Source organism: Lathyrus oleraceus, chromosome 4 (genome assembly GCF_024323335.1).
Source record: "Lathyrus oleraceus cultivar Zhongwan6 chromosome 4, CAAS_Psat_ZW6_1.0, whole genome shotgun sequence".
In the NCBI taxonomy this organism is placed as follows: Eukaryota; Viridiplantae; Streptophyta; class Magnoliopsida; order Fabales; family Fabaceae; genus Lathyrus; species Lathyrus oleraceus.
In genome coordinates this window covers 489,338,186-489,358,827 of record NC_066582.1, presented here as the reverse complement: position 1 = coordinate 489,358,827, position 20,642 = coordinate 489,338,186, and the positions used below count along the sequence as shown (strand labels likewise).

Genomic DNA, 20,642 nt, shown 5'->3' with positions numbered 1-20,642 from the left:
ATGGAGTAGAAAAAGTAATCAAATTATTGTCTATGTGGCTAAAATAAAGCACCCCCATTATGGTAAATCATCACCTTGTTTTGGAAATACCATCTATTATGTCTTCACACGCTACCCCCATAACCTCACTACCAACTCTTCCATCTTCCTGATCCTTCTTCACAAACCTCTGCTAGGGCAACCGTGCTTTTTCCAGAAAAACTCCAAACTGTCACAACATGAAGATACATCTGCTTCTAAAAATACTAAGTTTACTCAAAAGGTTAGTGCTCCTCCCATGGGCATCCCTGATGATGAGATTCTGGATGTTGCTCCTCTCTCTGTTATTCCTGGTGCAAACATTGATTTGAACCAACCCATCGCCATTGATGCCTCCGATGTTGTATGCTCCAATCAAGGTAACACCTCTAGTATCCCTTCTAGTTCAACTCCTTCCGCTAACTCTAAGGAAGATAAACACTACACTGATCGTGTTATAAGAGACCTAGTCACTAGAATTCTTAATGAAGGTCACTCTGTGAAGGGAGTTTCTACTCCCTTGTCTCAAATATACCCCTCTCCCGAGGTTTAACAACATAGTGAGAAGGATGACGAGTCCTCCAGTTTTGAAAAGGATTTGGCTGCTGAAGGGTTGTGCTCCCTAGGGAAAACCGTGTCTGAAAAAGGGAAATTTGTGGCCTCTAAAACTGTCAATGCTTCCCACTCTGAGAAGCATGATGAGGCAAACGTTGTGATTGATCTAGAGGATTGTAGCTCTGAGGATCAAGAGGAAAGCTTACTTCATCATATAAAGCCAAGTGTGGCTAAACGCATGAAGACTCACAAAGGAAAATTTGTGGCTGAACTTATGTCAGCTAGAAAAGCTAAGAAGACTGATGGTATTGGTCCCTCCAAATCTTGGAGCAAGGTTGAAGTAAAGAAGAGGAAGGTCAAAGATGATTCTGAGCCTGAAGAGGATGTTGAGGAAGATGTCCCTGACATCTCGCCTATGAAGAAACCCACTGTTAGGAAGTCTCCTGTTAAAGTTCCTGCTGTTCATTTGGATAACATCTCTTTCCATCTTGAGGATGAAGTTGCTAAGTGAAAATTTGTGATTCAGAGAAGGGTGGTTGTGGAAAGGGAGTTAGGAAAAGATGTTGCTGATGTCAAGGAGGTCATGGACCTGATAAAGGATGTTGGGCTGTTGAAGACTGTGGCTAGGTTCTCTTAGTGCTATGAAGGTTTAGTTAAGGAATTTATTGTCAACATTCCTAAGGATATTTCTGATAAGAACAACAAGGAGTTCTGCAAGGTGTTTGTGAGGGGTAAGTGTATAACATTCTCTCCTACTATTATTAATAATTTTCTAGGCAGAAAAACTCAGGGTGCAGGTGAATTAGAAGTTACCGACAATGAGGTCTGTAAAGAGATTACAGCTAGGAAAATGAAAGGTTGGCCTGTTAAAACGCACCTTCCTGCTGGGAAGTTGACTGTCAAATATGCTATCCTTCATAAAATAGGAGTTGCTAATTGGGTCCCTACCAACCATATCTCCACCATTGCTAATACCCTTGGGAGGTTTATTTTTATTGTTGGAACAAAAGTAAAATTTGACTACGGTAGATTTATGTTTGAACAAATCATCAAGCATGCAACTATTAATGCAGTGAAGCTGCCAATTACCTTTCCCTCTATGATCTGTGGAATTATCTTGAATCAACATCCTGGTATTTTGTGCTCTAATGACTTACCTAGTAGAAGAAAACCTGCTATGTCTGTGCACTACAAACTGTTTGAAGGAAGTCATGTCGAGGATATTATCCTGACATCTGCCATGAAGAGGCCTAGCCTCAAAAGTTGGAACTATTGTTGAGCTTAAGGAGACCTGCAAAGAGCTAGGTGAAGGGATAAGGGTAGCCACATCTAGAAAACAATCGTTGAAAGCCTTGATTGCAAGCTTGGAGCAGGTTGAGGGTGAAAATATTGAACATGCTAATGACAGCCATGAAGAAGAAGTTGAAGCCCACACCTCTAGTGAGAGGACTGCTAACAATGATGATGCAAGTGGCAATTCTGTTTCTGGTGCTGATGAAGAAGCTGCAAGCTCAAGCTCTACTGAGTAGCCTTGTTGACTCTGGTCTCCCTTGATTTGATGATTTTCTTGGCCTTTTGCTGGTTTGGTGGATTTTCTTGTTTTTGGTATTACTTTGTTGGTTTGTATCTCAGCTTGCTTACAAATTTGTTTGTATTTGGTGTTGTAACCCTTTAACTTATGGCTTTTCGATTAATGACTAGATAAACATTTATTTTGTCTCTTTGGTCTCTTTTGGCTAAAAAGGGGAAGAAGGAATAGCTATAGATGATGTAGCATTGTTGTCACTGCTCTGTTTTGTCACTACTATGTTTGTCTAATACAAGGGGGGAGAATTTTCTGGTGGTTTTTGTTTGGCACAGGGGGAGGATTCTCTGTGTTTTGTCTGTGTGAAGCAGGTTGTTGCTTGTTGTGGACTAGCTGAAGGGGGGATGGTGTGTTCTGAGTACAAGCGCTTGTGTGTTGACTAGTTGCTAGTAATGTGTATATGTTTACTTCTGCTGCTGAACTGATACTTTTATTTAATTCTTATGAACGTGTGATCTGTTGTTTGTTTTAGCCAAAATTTGCCAAAAGGGGAGTTTGTTAGTTTTATGTATTGACATCAATTTTGGTAAAACTTAGTGTTATCACAAGATGTCACACTTGTAGTCTTGACATGTGATATCAGCTTTCTGCAGGTTGTTTAAAATAGTTGTGCATGATTTATTCAAGATGTCAGACCCGATGTTAAGATATGTGCATACAGAACATTCAGTCTGAATGTTATGTGGTTTGTTGTTGCGCTTTTCATGCAAGTCTTTGTGTGCTTATATGGAGATTGCATGCATTATTCAAGGAGTAATTCTATTTAAAAGCCAAAATATTCTGTTTTCCCAAAGAGGAATGATTTGTTACTAATTCCTAGGGAATACGCATTAAATAGGATTAGGGTTTCATGTTGCCCAGGCCCATTCAGAAAGCTTCTATTTAAAGACGATGTAAACCCTGTGTGATATATAGAAAATACGAACATTGAAGTGAGTGAGTATTAGGGTTTTAGCCTAATGTACGTTTGTGAATTGTGAGCCATTCATTCATCCTGTTGATGTGTGAATTGGACTGAGTTTTGAGTTGTATTCTGTTCACTCTAAGCTTTGAAGTACGAGTGTATTTGTCTACTTGATTGAAGCTTTTAAGCAAAATCAAGTGTGTGTACTTGAAGTGTGTCTTCTCTCTTTGTAGTATTTGTTCTAGTATCATTGTTGTGATTGAGGGGGAGTGAGTAGGGTCTCATATCTAAGAGTTCTTAGATAGAAGTCACACGGGTAGAGATTAAGTGAAAAGACTGTAACTTGAAGTTGTTTACTCAGAGTCTTTGAACTATTTGTTTAGTGGATTTCCTTCCTGGCTTGGTAGCCCCCAGACGTAGGTGTGTTTGCACCGAACTGGGTTAACAACTGCCTGTGTCGTTTTTCTATTATTTAATAATTTTATTCTGTTTATATTTCATCTGTTGTTTAGATATTAGTGTCGTGACATTACCTTCGACATCTCATATCTGATACCAGAATTTCAATACCCTTCACAAAGTCTAAAATGTCATATTGCATTGTAAATGGTTTAACCTCTAGCAAAAAATGTCACATCACTCTGCTACGCCAAATTGCTACTATTTATGCTAGTTTGTGGCCTAGAAAAGGAACCTACTTTTATTATAGGTTATACGAGGGGTTAAACCCCTGTCAAACTTTGTGAGGTATTAAATCCCTGACACAAAAGTTACAATGACGTGTTTTGCAAGGTGATATCACACCTCACATAATTGTGATTTATGAGGTAGATTTTGACATTGTATGGGGTTAAACCCCTTGCAAAAATCTTTTTTTCTTGCTATGACATGTGAGGTGGAGAACCCTGGTGGGGCGGTAAACCTCAAATTCAAAACACAACACTAGTAACGCCCTCGTTCTCAGTATAGACAACGTCTATGTCTTCTCCTTTATCATTATCGCTGACTGTTACCGACAATAATATCATCTAGTGGCGTGATAGAACTTGAAGCTCATGTCAGTTTTACCATAATCCATAGTAGGTTATCGACTGTCTAACACAATTGTCTCCTTAAATTAAATTATTAAATGTTAGATATTCCACTCAATAAATATCTACGGGAGAAAAATGTTCACTGTTTTTTTATAACAAACAAGAAAAATAATAATTTCAGTTTTATATATTTTCTTTTATTAAATAATTAGGTAAAATTACAAATAAAAAATAGGTTATCATATAATAAATTTAGTTTTGATTTTTTTTGAGACAAGAAAAGATATATTACTCTCTCCGTCTTATAAAAAGTGTCTAATTTGAACGATCCACGGTTCTTAAGAAAATGGTTAGATGTGTTGATTTTGATGGAAAAACTAATATGATTTACTAGAATACCCCTATTAATTGTAGTATGTCGCATCCGCGAAAAACAACCGGCGGGCTGAAACAAAAACAACACAGAGCCGCCACTGCGCGTTATTTATCCCAAAATAGGGAAAGGAAACGCTCAGAGAAACCTGGAAAGGAAATGGTCTCGCGACCAAAGAGAAAGGGTAAGGGAGTCGGTTACGCAAGGGGAAGGTATTAGCACCCCTCACGTCCGTCGTACTCGACGGGATCCACGTTCTAAGAAAAGAAAAGGTTGCTAAAACATCACACACACACACCGAAGACAACACAGGTGGGGTTAAGGGAAGGGAGCTCGATAGGACATCGCATCCTATGCCTACGTATCTCGTCTGGAACGAGAATCAGAGCTGCCGTAGTTCGGCTTACGCACGCCAAACAACACAAAACACACAAACAGATGGCAAACGTGGGACCCGACAACCACTCAATGGCATTACGTCAGCGCCCGAACCAGACAAGCACAAACAAACAACAACATGCTAAGGAGTCGGGGACTCGAGCCTAGCACTTGTCAAACAACACACACAAAAAGGAAAAAAGTGCCCGGAGAGGTCTCGCACGACCTCCTGCCTACATACCTCGTCTGGAACGAGGATCAGGGCGATGTAGTTCCCCTGAAAGGGAAAGAAAATCTAGCCAGAAACCGAGGGAAGACACACTACCAGGGAGCTGTACTCGAGCCTAGTGTTGTCATGCATCATTACCCTACGTTCAGGTTTCTACCTACTTGCACAACTGCAAGCTAATCCTATCCAGGAAAACAAGCATACAAGCATACAAGCAAACAGGCATCAACAGATCAAAACAAGTATTTCAAGCAAGTATTCACATAGCACACACTATAGCCAATCAAGTGAGGCTCAAACAATGGGTTTGACTGCCGAAGCAAGTCATCTGTACATGGGTAGTATTCGCTCTTAACCTTGCCATTGCGAGGCTAAGGTGAAGCAGATGAAAGGTGAGTGAAGATTAGACTTCACAGCTCTTATCCCTGATCAGGGAGAGCTTCAGATAAAGGAGCGTGGGTCCAGAATGGAGGGACCCTTCTACGCTCAAAGAATCTGACTCGATTGTGCAACAGCACAGGATCTTGGGTTTGTGTCCCAATGCATCAACACACAGCCGTGTGAGCAGAGGGACGACTCACAGAATAGTGGGGGATAGATTGCATATCCCTTGGCTTCCACCAATTGCCTCATAGAGGTCTTCACCTGCTTGGCACAAATGTAAACAACCACAAACATCGCCTCTTAAGGAGGACTTCAGACAGTTGCCTGGCCAAATAACAGGCCAGGTCTTCCAGACTACATGGAGAATAGAAGTCCTACCTCAAGCGGTTTAAAAACCAAGCAGCAGCAAGCAAGTTCTTAAAGAACTGTAAGCGACTAAATGTACCTGAAATCAATCAAGTATCATCAGTACTCAGACAGACAAACAGTAAACAGCAAATGTTAATCTATACAGACAACACAAGTTAATGCACACAAGTGCAAGCTATAAGCTCAAGCTCAAGCTTCACAACCTACAAAACAAAGTCAAATTAGTTCTCAACATCAAACAATCTCAATTTAATTGACTTGAAGCCATCTCCTTAAGCATTGTGCATTTCATCCTGAAAAGTCAAACCAAATGTGAGAAACTAGACCACTAGGCCAAGCCTAGGGTTCAAAAGGGAGAAAAAATTCTAAACAGCAAGAAATTCTCAACCAAAATCAAATTCAAGCAATTCAAAAGCAAATGCAATTGGTCCCATGCTCATATCATTCACCATTATCATTTCATGCACAATTTAACATCAAACATGCAACTTGCAACTTCAATTGACCAAACAGAACTATTTCAATCAAAAGCATACCAAAACAATTCCAAAAATCCTCAAATAATTCACACCTAAACAGGACACAATCAACAAGTAGCATGTCAATTTTCAGCTCAATTGGACAAAATGAACTAGGCCAATAAAAATCAAGAAATCCAGACACAATTATTCAAGCCAATTCATAGCACCAACACAAGCATTCACTTCAAAAATTCATAAATCAGTGAAATCAATTAAGAAATGAATGGGACCAAAAGCATGATGTCCTACAATGTGTCTACAATCAGCACACCAAATTTCATCTTCATCCAAAACCATATGAGAATTTCACAAACAATATACAAACATGTGTCACACAATGTTACCAAATGAGCATACAGTGAAGAAAATTATCAATCAATTCGAAAATGCAACCAAAAATCCCAGCAAAATTAACATATTATCTTGACATATCAATGATCATCCACACAAACAATTGGAGCAATTCAACAATCCTAGGTCATGCAAATAAAATCAGAAAGTTGACCTAGCTAGGTGTGACACAAATTGTCACACCTAGATTCAAAAAATCATATCTCAATCATCAGGTATCCAAAAATCATAAACTTTACATGGAAATCACCATCAACAAGTCCAGAATAAGCACAAAAATTTTCATTCATTTCTTTACAAGTATGAGTATTTCATGTTGAATATGGCAAAACATGCAAAAAATGTACACAAGTCAAAGATCAACATGCCAGGTCAACATTTCTCCATGCACAACTTATGGTATCATGCCTATAAAAAACTAGAGAGAATTTGGGATCTATCAAAAAAAGTCTCACTATTTTTGGATTAATAATTAATTTTTTATGATTTTTCTAAGTTTTGTTGAATTATTAAATAATTATTGAAAGTGTTAATTTAATTAAATGGATTCAGTGGCAAAAATGGTAATTCTCGCTGCCAGGCTCAAAACTCTGCGTTTTACTAATTGAAGTGTCAGCGTGTGGTTGGCCAAAAGCGGAGGGAAACAAAGATTCAAAAATGCAAGCGCATGGCACGGATCAAACAAGAGATTTTTTCCAGATTTCATCATCAACATCATCAATTTTCCAGAAATATTCAAGAACGCATGAACAACCAAACTCCATGAAAATTCACAAGCTTATAGTCATTGGAAAGGTCTAAGCATGAGGATTCCAAATATGTGATCCATTCATCCTAATTCTAACTACATCTCATGGATCGGTCGAATTAAGTTTTGGCATCAAATCTAAAATCACGATATCTCGACCTATAGTTCACTAAATCAAAAACTAATTACATCATAGTGTTCTACATTAAACGCACTTCAAAAAGCATATCACAATTCAAGAAACCATGAGATTCGATTTTAGGTACCTTGAATGGAGCAGTGATGAAACCGTGCGCTTTTGGACGAGATTCTTCAAAACAGATCGAGATTAAGGCTTGGAGAAGTGAATGCAACTTGTAGCTTGATCCAAAACAGCTCCACGCATGAGAAACCTCAATTCACCATTGATGAGCACACTTTGAACAGCTTAGATTCGTGAGGTTATAGCCAAGGAATTGATGAAACAGTTGGAATAGAGAGATCAAGGAACACGAAGCAAAAGGAATTTTGGATTTTGGTGGAGAATTGGAAGAGTTTGATTCAATTTTGCTTGATGAATGTTCTTGAGTTTTGGAGAAAAATGGAGGGAAAAACTGTTAGAGATTTTGTGAAATTGTGATTCTGATCCAAAGTTAGTTATGATTAGGCTCTTATACTTCCACTTAATCACACTCTTAATCATGAATTAACCAAAATGAAATGTGATTAGCAAAAATGCATTTTACTAAACAAGGACAAAATGGACTTTTCACCCTGGGGCTTGTGACAGCTGTATGACAGCTCACACACTCTCCAAATACCAACTGTGATGTGTTGCAACTTGTCTCATGGCAATTGGTTTTGTATTTTTCATTTTCACCATGTCATGCCAATTTGTGTAATTTCAAGTGCAAGCTCAAAATGCCTTTGCCAAATATTGGACTTTGGAAGTTTATGACAGTTGAGACAATTTCTAATTTGCATTTGTGAGGTGTTGCAAAAATCCCCATGCCAAAATTCCCATTATTTCTCAACTTGGACCATTTTGCCCTTGGATTTTTAATTGTACACTTGAAAATTGACTTTTTGCATTGACCATTTTTGATGAATTCCAATTATGCACCATGAAATTACATGTTAAATGGAGTTTACACATAAAAAGATCATCCCATTTGGACACTCCATGTGGAAGTTATGCCACTTTGATTATGAGTCATTTTTGAAATTGAATGGACCATAACTTGCCAACCATACATGGGAAATTCAAGTTCTTGGACTTTTTGGAAAGGTGAGAACAAGATCTACAACTTTCATGTTGAACAAATTTTCATTTGAAGCTTTTTTGGACACGCAATTTTGTGGTCAAAAACTTTCCATTTTTGGAAACTTCCATTACAAGTCACTTTCTATTTTTGGCAGTTTCTGTTCTGACTTGATTTTCTCCATTCTTGAGCTTTGCCATGTCAAATAACACTTGTTCCAACATGAAGGAAGTGTATCCAACTCTCTTCCACCTTCAAATCCATAAAATCATGCACAGTTGACCACAGTTGACTTTTTCAACTGATAGATGAATTCAGCCATGCACTGATCAATCTGAGCCCCAATTCTCTGATGAAATGGCTCAAGGGTGAAACCCTAGCCTCAATAAGCTCAATATAATCATGGAATGATCCTCATATCCATCATAGACCCCATCTCCTAGCCATGCCCTGATTGGCCCAATGCAACTGATTAGGGTTGACCAGTGGTCAAAACCCTAATCTCAAGGAATCTGATCAATCTTCTTGAATCTTCTGGATAATACAAGACCATGATGATGATGATGTATCATTTCAATCAATATGAAGACCAAGCTCCTTGAGAATCACAAAACCCTAATTAGGACCTCCACATCCTCAGATGATTGATGACCAGTCCAACGAAACCCTAGCTTGCACCATGACCTCTTCATCTTCTGATCAAGACTTGGGAGGATGACTTGCACAATGTAACCACATGATATGCAATATGCAATGCCTAATGACCTAAAAATGATATGCAATATGTTATGCTAGTCCCAAGAGAGGAGGGCAAATTTTGAGGTGTTACATAGTAAAAAGAGTGATTGAATAAAGTAAAAATTAATAAATAGGGGTATGATAGTGGAAAAGTAATAATAAATATTGTATTGATATTGTAAAAAAATAATTATTTTGAGATAAAGAAAATATGCAAATAAGACACTTTTTATGAGATGGAATGAGTAATTCAAAAGCAATTATGTATAAGGTGATCAAACAAGATCTAACCCTCAAAAAGGGACAAAGGAAACCAAAAAGAAGGAGAGTCTAAACTAGACTAACATCAAATGAGTAATGTGCTCTCTAATCTTAGGGCTACTCCAACCCCTATAAACCATAGTATTGATGATATCCTCTGCTATGTTTGTGTTACTTACTGTCTTTCTAAAGTACACATCGTTTCTATATTTCCAAATGGCATGGACAGTTTCAGCTGCAGCACTTTTCAAAAGCTGAACTTTCCACCCCTTGCCCTTGCTTGAGTTCACGATCCACTTCAGTTCCTCTTCCCATTTTTCAAGGTCATGAGTGATCTGCAGCCAGTCAAGGGCTTGCTGCCAGATATTTCGTCGGGTGAGGCATTCAAAAAACAGGTGGTTGATAGTTTCTTCAAAATTGCAGAAACAACATGTTGTCTCAACAAGGGCACCAAACTTGCTGAGACGAGTTTTTGTTGCCAACCTGTTGTGACAAGCTAACCAGAAGATAAACAAAGCACGAGGACGTGCCATGTTTCGGTACGTAGTTTTACTCCAAATAGGCATTGGACAATCACCTTTCAAGTGCCTGTAAACTCTCTTCATATCAAACTTCTTCCTTAGATTGCTCTAACTTTGCATTTGGTGAACCGTGATTCTTTGTTTAAGGACTGCTTTGAAAATCCACTAGTACTACTGCTTAACCTGCATAATCATTAGTTGATCATTTTTAATGTAATAGCTGTGAATCCATCGAATCCACAGGCTATCAGCCTTTTCATTGATATACCACAACAACTTAGTCATGTTGGCTCTATTCCACTCTTCCAGCGCGATTATATTCATACCCCCTGGGTCTTAGCCGCACAAACCTGGTCCCAGGCCACAGGGGATTTCCTAGTAACAGTTTCCCCACCAGTCCACAGAAACGATCGAAAAATTGCATTAATATGGTTAATTACCTTTTCTTGGAGCTGAAGGCATTGCATCTAGAAATTTTCCACAACAAGAGTGGCACTACTGGTGAGTTGTATCCTACCCGCATAGCTTAAAAGCTTTTGCACTCCATTTCTTGATACACACCACAATACGGTCTATCAGAGGCATGTAATGCTGGATTGATACGCACCACAATGAGGTCACGTTGCCTTAGGCCTCTATTAGCTTCCATAATCCTAGTGTATTGTCCTTGAATATTGAATTTATAGGACATAGAAGTCACAGCCAGCATGATGCACCTGATGAATTTATTGGGCAAACCAATTTCCTTCAAAATTTGCTGCAGTGCATTCCAATCCATGATATCATAGGCCTTCTGCAGGTCCAGCTGAAGCATACACTTAGGAGCCCCACTCTTTCTACTATAACCTCGAATTAATTCGTAGGCTAGCAAAATAGGATCATGTATGTGATGGCCCGGCAAAAATGCAGACCGACTATGATGCACAATGCTCCCCATTACTCTACTCAACCTAGGATCATGGACCTGTGTCATGAATCAGTAGGGGATCATTCAAAATCCCTAGTGTTTCAAAACCATTGCTACAAGTGACATGTGTGGTGGAGCTTTCCCTTGGATACCTTTGCCTTTGTCTGCCATTTTTTGTTCACCAATCATTTTGAAGTTTCTCCTCTGCTGGTCTTTTACTATGTACCATATTTGTGTCAGGTTTTGTTATAGGTTGCCATTGCTTTATGCCTTTCTTTGTCTGCTCTTTCCCACACTCATGTCCAACCTTTTGTCACTTTTCACAAAACATCGACTTCCACTCATACTCCACCAATTGCTTCATGGTAAGTTTTTTTAACTTAGAAATGACCTTATCTTTAGAGGTAAGGGATTTTTGGTAGATGATCTCATTAGTTCTAACAAGATGCTTTCTTGGGGTTGGTCGGGGATTGGTTTGAGATTGTCAAAATGGTGTAATTACTATGATTTGATATAATTATCGTGTTAAAAAATTTTATTCACTTTACCATTTAAATAATTTTTAATCATTAATATTTTGAGTTCTATATAATATCTGATTATTTGTAAAATATACTAATATGTCTTAGGGAGAGTTTGCCGCCGATTATCGTCCGATAAGATTCGAGGAATTAGAATCTTATGTGGAGAAGACATCCGATTTATAAAAGAATAATATTTTTTAGAAGAAGAAATTGATTAGTTTTAATTTGATTTTGAGATGGAAAAACAATTTAATATAAAATGTAAGCCCTAAATTTAAATTCCATTTTGATTTATTTTTAAATTATAAAAAAATCCTATTATTTAGGATTCAATTACTTATAAATTTGATATAAAATAAAAATTTAAATATATTTGGAATGATTCAAATTTGTAATTTTTGAGGGGTGAAATGATTCAAATTTAAAACTATAAAAATCCTATTACTTAGGATTAAGCTATAGTTTGTTGTTCAATATCCAATCAATCTGAATCAGAAACCCTAATAAGTCCTAATAAATATATGTTGCAGCATATCTCCCGAATATCCAATCAATCTAAATCAGAAACCCTAATAACTCCATCATGTCCCATAAACCTTCCCCTACCAATTTATCACAGGTAAGGGTCGATGAGGACTCCATACCCAAGGTTGTTTTCTGTATTGTATTTGTGTTAGTGTTAGCTTTTGTTTATCTGCTATATTTTGCTATCTCTATCACCTTGGAAGGCTATAAACCAATGGAGTTTGTCATAGCTGATGCCTCCATCACGGAGTTCGATTTCACAAACAATACCTTATACTATAACTTTAAGCTCAATATTACTGTGAGAAACCCCAACTTCGAAGGCAAGACTATGGACAGAATCCCTGTAATTTCTTCTTATAAAGGTAATAAATTTGCTATGGTGGATATGGAATACGCTTGGCTATATGGCAGGAGTACCATTTTGCTTAAGCCTCTCTTGTTCTATGGGAACAGTTTGATAAGACTCAATGCTCAGAAATTGATTGAGTATCATAATGAGACACGATTGAGGATATTTAATTTAGATTTGAAATTAAATAAATATAATTATTGTCTAGGTTTGAGAATTCCTCTGATTTCCAATGAAAAATTAGAATCTACTTTCAGGGCTATTAATTGCACTGCTGAATACCAGGGTTGGGACTAGGATTTGGTTACTTTATTTATTTCTAGATTTTTGTTTTTAGGCCATTTAATTAAAATAAGTATTTATGTTATTTTGATATGAGTTTTTTTTCTTCTTATTAATTAATCTAATTTATATTTTATTATCTTGAAATGTATTGTAAATGATCTTATGTCCATATTTTTTCATTTAATCATATAGATGGAAAGTTTAATGTAATATTCTGGATTCCAAAAGTTGGAAACTTTTTTTTAGTTCTATAAATATTTGGTATTAATTTTAAATGATGCATTCTTATTACATGAACATAAAATATTTTTAGCAAAATGAAATTCTATAATAAGAGTCCACTCTAACCAAATACTTTAACTATAGGGAATAATAAGCATTAGAGAAACCAAGCAATCGGTTTAAAGTCTACAACGACTCATAACTTGAATAAACACTTTCCTAACATCAGAAAACACACCAACAAACAACACATTATTCCTATATGTCCAAATGAACCAACACAAACAATCCATTCATCTTCTTTGGCAAGGTGGCTTTAAGAAGAGAGCAGACTATGCCCAGCCAATGAGAATTGGTTTTCCAAAACTGCTGCGCAACAGAACAATGCACGAAAAGTATTATTTGATTTTGGACTTAGTTATTTGGACTTAGTTTATTTGGACGAAAAGCATGGCTTGTCAAAATGAAGATTGCTGCCAATGGATAACTTAGTATGATTGAACCTTTCATTTCACAACAGTAACTCATAAGACAATTTTCATCCATCAGCATAGATAATATACATTCAACAGAAACTTCAATAGTGTGAACTGCCAAAATAATTAAATGTCAAACACTCAAAAGGAAGCATTGCACTTCTAATTTTTATAATATGAGACTGTAACAATTCCAATATGCAGTCTAATAAAATTGTGGAACATAGACAACAATATTCCTAATTAATAAAAAAATGAAATCCAAAACAAAAGGTAAAGAAAAACATGAACAAGCAAAAACACAAAATCAATCTCTCAAACGAATTCATCAATCCTTATTATTAATACGATCCCAATCCATGTTGATTCTTCAAGGAAAAAACCAAACTTGATGCTGGTTCAAACCATCCAAGCTTTTCAATGATTTTCTTCATCATATCACCAGCTAAGTAAGAAAGCACTGTGGCAACACCACCAGTGCTAACATAGAAAAACACTGTTTGAAAATATGTTAAGTAACTGTTTGGTCTCTTGATATAAGCTTTGAGAATAGAGAGAAGTGTGATGCATATAACAGAAGCTCCTGCAACTGCTGCTAGCTTGAAATCCTTTTCATCGTTTTCGCGAAACGTGAAGCCATATACAACTGGAGGAATTAGTCCAAAAATAATGAATGATAAGATTGCAATAAATGCATGAAGAATGAAATTCTTCCTCTCTCCTAATACTTCCTTGTATTGATCCACCACTGCTGCTTCTGTGTTGGATCTTTTTGGTTGTTCAGCTTTCAGTTCCCTAAGCTGCAAATATATACATGTATTAGAATTAATAAAATGAGTTTCTTTTTTAAGAGATAGAAAACATGGTTTTAAATGGTTGACCGCATCACGTGATGTGACTGCAATATCGCGGTTGCGGTCGTGTCCACCCGCATTAGGCCTTTATTGCAGTGTGATCGTAAATCTCACTAAAAACTATATCAATAATGCTGCAATGGCCGCATCATAAAAGAAGCATGTAAAATCATGTAGCTTAAAGATAAAATATATTGAAACACTTGCTTGAATTTAACGACATGTATTGTATGATTATCACACAAACGTCATAATTGGTTTAAAAATGATCGAAGCAAAGAAAAAAAAACTATTTTATTGAGATACTTGTTTGCCTTTTTTGACAATTTTCTGACTTTTTAACCCGTATTATATGAGTGTCATACAAATATCGGGAACAGGCAAGTATCGAACATGTCAGCTACACGCGTATATGCTTCAAAAATAATATAGTTTGAGAATAAAATATTTTGATCATATTAACTCACATTATGACCAAGGGCAAAAAGTCCACCAATCAGGTTAGCAATAGCCAGTGCAACAATGTTCACTGCAAAAATTGATGCATTAATTCTCTTTCATTTTCTTCAAAAAAACAAACAACCTTAAAAAATAGTATAAAATGATATTACAAAGGAAAGATCCTTAGGTTAGAAAGTCGTACATGTTGCAGCATCAGCACTTGCTGCAGAAGTTACAACACTAAGACTGGCTAATGATTCAGTCAAACCACCATACACAATACTTTTCACAATCTCCAATTTCTTGCTATTTGTTTCTACAATTGGGTTACTATGAATAAGAAGTGGCGTTCTTTCAGTTACAGAAGGAACTACTTCCTCACCAGAGCCTGAAATAACAAATTATATGAGCAAATTAGAATAACACCACGACACAACACATATTCTGAAACAAAGTGAATATGATATTTACCTGTGGATGCTCCATCAACTTTAACTTCCACAAAATCCGTCTGTTCCTTGCCTGGAAAGTCAGTTTGAGGTTTTTTGGACAAAGTTGTCTGAGACACAGAAGATATAACTTTCCAATCTCTATTTTCTGTAGTGACAGTTTTAGAGGCTTGAGAAGATGTTCCACCTATAACACCCCAATTACTCCAAAACTGTTTTTTCGTTGTTACAACTTGACTTTTCTGAGGTCCATGAATGACCACATCTTCAATAATTTGCACGGTTTCTTCTCCTGCTTCATCTACTGTTTTAGTGACCGATTTTACTGTGCCTCTAGTGACGGCATTATGCACCTCTTCACCATGTTGTGATGAAACATCGAGTGTTTGTTCAGTGATTGAACTTTGAATGTTTAATTGTCCATCTCCGTTAGATACTAATCCAGGGAATAACCAATTACCTGTTCAATCCGAAGAAAAACACAGATCGAACCGGTGAAACATTTATATCGTTGTTCAACTTTTAAAAATCTACAAAGTTTAAATAAAATACGAAAAAAGTGTATTCAAAAAGTAAAATTAAAAGATTGCGTATAAACAAAAAAATATTACCTATTGGAATGAGGAAACTGAAGCATGATGAGCATCTTATTGTCTCATTTTGTGGCATAGGTTGAATGTAGATCCTTTGAATATAAACTTTTTGGATGCAAACATTACAATTAGGGCAGTAAAATCCATGTGATGGTGGTTTCTCAAACACATTCTCCAAATAAAATTCTTGTCTTTCTTCACCATTTTCTTTTACTATGATAACTCTCTCACTCTCATTTGTCACATTGATCAAAGAAGTAGAGTCCTCATCAAGAGGTGAATCAGAAGCAGGTAAAATTGCGTCATTCTCATCAATTTTCTCTTTCTCTTGTGGAATTATCATTTCAGCATTCCTTTCTGCTATCACCACTTCAAATTTCGGTTTTGTCTCCGATTCAATGAAGTCTAAGCCTCCATCTTTGAGTAAATAAATTTCATATAACAATCATGAAAAACAAATTTCAATTTTTATATAAAATGCATAGAAATTCAGCTTAATTAGTAGTTATGCAGAAACATCAGATGCAAAGGTGCAGGTTCGTACCTTTTTCTTCTATGTTGTTGTTATCTGAACTGCTAGAACTGCTGCTGCTAGTATGTTGAGCAACAACACTCTTTCGTTGCAAACTCATTTCTTCAACTTCGTTATCATCAACTTCATTATTCCATTGATTTACATTAATAACTTCCATTTTTCTCTTACACACTCAAGAGAAAAAAGACCTAGCCAATTTTGATGTGTGAAATACAATATAGAAACTGATGAATTTATAACTTTGACATTTGAAAATGGATGCTATATGCATGTGCTGTTATGGTAGTTAGTTGTGGAATTACATTGCAATAATATTTAATAAAATACATATTTGATTTGAAATGAGAAAGGATCATTCATTTCCCACTAGGCCAACTATAGTTGATAGTATACCATGAACAAAATATTAATTTTTTATAAGGTGCCATAGCAATCAATACAATATTTTAAAATTTGAAAACACGAAAACATCTGTTTTCAGGGTGTCAGCAATAAATAAAGGATGATGTTCTTTGCACGTTATTTCCTTTGACCATTTATATATATTATTTTTGAAAGAATGAAATAAATATTTAAACTTTTAATACAACCTCTTTTCTTCGGTGAGAAACAATAATAAGGATAATTCTTTTTTATAAGCAATAGTAAGGCTAATTAAAAACTAATGTTAAAACTCATTTTTTCACAAATAGAGGAGCAAAATATTAGCTAAACGATGATTTGAAAATTTATATAAACCAAGTACTGTTTGGATAATTTGGAATGATATTTTTTCAGAAGCTTTGATGACAACAAAAAAACGCGGATGAAATTGATATTTTTTTGATATGAAAATGATATCTTGATAGAGAAGTGGAAATAATATTTTGATAGTCCTTTTAAATTAATCTTAGAATCATATTTTTTGTCGAAATCAATAGAGGAGTGAATGATTTCGATTTCGATGATGATGCTTTCGTGGTGCTCTTTCAAGTCTCTTCGGATTGAAGAGGTTTAACTTTGTCTAATGGAGGAATTTTTTCTAACGGTTGGGATTATTGTAATTGATAGTTTTTTTTTTTAATTTTAATCTCGGATTTGATACTTTTTATGTCATCCCCTGAATTTCGTGAATTGATTGTGATATATTTGTTTTTATATATATATATATATATATATATATATATATATATATAGATAAATAGATAGATAGATAAAGAGAGATATTAGTATTCATTGTCAGTATAAAAAGTTTTATACTATTGATTCATCACCATTTCCCGTTTGCATTATTTTATAAATTTTTAAAATAAAAATCAAATTTGTTTCAATATCCAACGGCTATTATTAATTGACGTGTAAAATCCTTTTACACTGTATTTCAATTAAATTATATATATATATAATATATATATATATATATATTATATATATATATATATATATATATATATATATAAGTACTAGAATATCTTGCTTACAATTTTTTAATGTCAATAATGATGTCACAAGTATGAAAGTTTTTTTCTTACAATGGAAGCTCATAGCATAATTAATTAAATAATTTATTTTCTTAATAAATTAGTACGATGTGAAACGATTTACACAAAACACGTCCTGCCCATGACCTTTTCTATAAGAATTCAAATCTAAACACGATCTTGGCCACCAAATAAATAAATTTAAAAATGTGATCTAATTAAACTGTTTTATATATATATATATATATATATATATATATATATATATATATATATATATATATATATATATATAGAGAGAAGAGAGAGAGAGAGAGAGAGAGAGAGAGAGAGAGAGAGAGAGAGAGAGAGAGAGAGAGAGAGAGAGAGAGAGAGAGAGAGAGAGGAGAGAGAGAGAGAGAGGAGAGAGGCGAGAGAGGAGAGAGAGAGAGAGGAGAGAGAGGAGAGAGAGAGAGAGAGAGGAGAGAGAGAGAGAGAGAGAGAGAGGAGAGAGAGAGGAGGAGAGAGAAGAGAGAGAGAGAGAGAGGAAGAGAGGAGAGAGAAGAGAGAGAGGAGAGAGAGAGAGAGAGCGAGAGGAGAGAGAGAGGAGAGAGAGAGAGAAAATGAGAGTTTTGATCAAAATTTAGTCTCTACAAGGGTAGCTTCTTGGTTCGACAAATGTTTAGTATGTAATCGAAGTTTGTTCACATGTTGATCCTGCATACTGTAGTCAAAGTATGCTCAAGCATGCAGTAGTCAATAATGCTATAATTCTTAGCATGTACAATTGGGCCTTTTGTTTACCTCAATTCTTTAAGTTAACTTTTAGTTTAAGTTAGTTTAGTAGTCTATAAATAGACTAGTTTTATTAGATTTTTGAGAAAATGTTAGTTGTTGTTATTCACTTGTAATCTTTGAATCCTAATCGAGTAAGTGAATAGTAAAACAATTATAACCAATCTTCATTTTGCTTTTTCCTTCTTCTCTCTCTTTTTTACGTAAAACCTAATAAGGTTTCTTGTGTTTAAACTCCATCTTTCTCATATTTTGATTTGTTCTTGACGATATCAATTCACAACAAACTGGTGCAGTGAGCGTGGAGAAGAAGACGTCGTCAACAAAGTAAGAGATTGAGAAATTCACTTGTGTGAATGATTTCAGTTTGTGGTGCTTGAAGATGCAATCCCTACTCGTTTAGTAGGGTTTGTTAGAAGCATTTAAAGGATCAGAGAAGATGGACGTTCCCCTAACGGTTAAGGAGAGGACGACGATGATCGAGAAAGCTCACATCACAATTGTATTGAGCCCTGGTGATAAGGTTCTTCGGTAGGTTTCGAAGGAGAAAACTGCAATTGGTGTGTGGACGAAACTCGAAGGTTTGTACATGAAAAAGTCGTTGGTCAATCATCTCTACCTGAAGCAAGCTTTGTATTCATTCAAGATGAGTGAAGACAAAGTCTTGGTTGAGCAGCTGGATACGTTCAATAAGTTGATTCTTGATCTTGAGAATATTGAGGAAAAGATTGATGATGAATATCAATTGTTGTTGTTTTGTGCTTTACCTAAGTCACATGCTCATTTCAAAGAAATTTTCTTGTATGAAAGAAATTCGTTGACCTTCGAAGATGTTCAATCGGTCTTGTATTTTAAGGACTTGAATGAATAAAAGGAGCACAAACCATCGTCTGTTGGTGAAGGATTGTCCGTAAAAGGAAAACTCACAAAGAAAGATGGTAGGTTTGAAAAGAAGAAGGGTAAAGTTCTACAAAATTCTTATGGTGGTAATGCTTCTGCTATTAGGTGTTATCATTGTAAGAAGAAGGGTCACACAAGAAAGTTATGCCCTGATCGATTGGATAATCATGATGGAAATGATAATGGTAATACATTCATTGTGAAAGATGGTTATGAATCATCTGATGTCCCGGTGGTTTCAAACAGCGACTCTAGCAAGGAGTTGATTATGGATTCATGTTGTACTTGACACATGACTCCAAACAAAGAGTGTTTGAGGAATTGTATGATGAAGATGGTGGATCAGTGCTACTGGGAAACAACAAAGCTTGCAAAATTGCAGGTATTGGATCTATGAGATTCAAGCTCCATGATTAGTCAATAAGGCTATTGACTAACGTCAAGTATGTACCTGATCTTAAGAGAAATTTGATTTCTCTTGATGAATTCGACAAGAAAGGATATGTTTTCAAAGGAGAGCAAAATATCCTAAGGGTAATGAAGGGGTCGAAGGAAGTCTTGAGAAGCGTGAAGAAACAAGGCTTGTATACCCTTGAGATTGAGGTTGTAATTGGTTCAGCAGATTTGGCATCCACAAAACCTGTGTCGAAGACTGAGCTATGGCACAAGAGACTTGGTCATGCCAGTGAAAGAAGTTTGGTCGAATTGTTGAAACAAAATCTTCTGTGATATGACAAGGTTGAAAAAATAGAATTTTGTGAACCTTGTGTATTTTATAAATCATGTAGAATGAAGTTTAACAATGGTATACAAAGAACACATGAATCCCTTGATTACATTCATGCTGATATTTGAGGGCCTAGAAGGAATCCTTCACACTCAGGTGAAAAGTATTTTCTATCCATAGTTGATGATTATTCCATAAAGTTATGGGTATTCATCTAGAAGACTAAGGATGAAACTTTTGAAAATTTAATAAGTTGGAAGACCCTGGTTGAAAACCAAATTGGTAGGAAGGTCAAGAGGTTGAGGACCGATAATGGTCTTGAATTTTGAAATGAGGCTTTCGACAACTATTATGTTACGTCTAGTATTGCAAGGCGCAAAACTACGGCAGGAACTTCCCAATAAAATG

At 35.8% G+C, this 20,642-nt stretch overlaps 2 protein-coding genes across 2 annotated transcripts; one reads left to right on the top strand and one right to left on the bottom strand.

Moving 5' to 3' along the window:
* The first annotated feature begins 277 nt into the window (after positions 1-277).
* Positions 278-2,102, top strand: LOC127138147 (uncharacterized). Its single transcript, XM_051064545.1, has 6 exons — positions 278-509; positions 645-1,072; positions 1,211-1,304; positions 1,350-1,557; positions 1,647-1,706; positions 1,937-2,102. The coding sequence occupies exons 1-6, from the start codon at positions 278-280 to the stop codon at positions 2,100-2,102; spliced, it is 1,188 nt and encodes a 395-aa protein (XP_050920502.1).
* Positions 2,103-13,519: 11,417 nt separating this feature from the next.
* Positions 13,520-16,783, bottom strand: LOC127135682 (uncharacterized). The gene is made up of 6 exons (XM_051062333.1): positions 16,383-16,783; positions 15,857-16,255; positions 15,268-15,705; positions 14,999-15,184; positions 14,823-14,884; positions 13,520-14,301 (listed from the first exon to the last, which is right to left on the bottom strand). Exons 1-6 carry the CDS (start codon positions 16,528-16,530, stop codon positions 13,843-13,845), a joined length of 1,692 nt encoding a protein of 563 aa, XP_050918290.1. The 5' UTR covers positions 16,531-16,783; the 3' UTR covers positions 13,520-13,842.
* Positions 16,784-20,642: the final 3,859 nt, after the last annotated feature.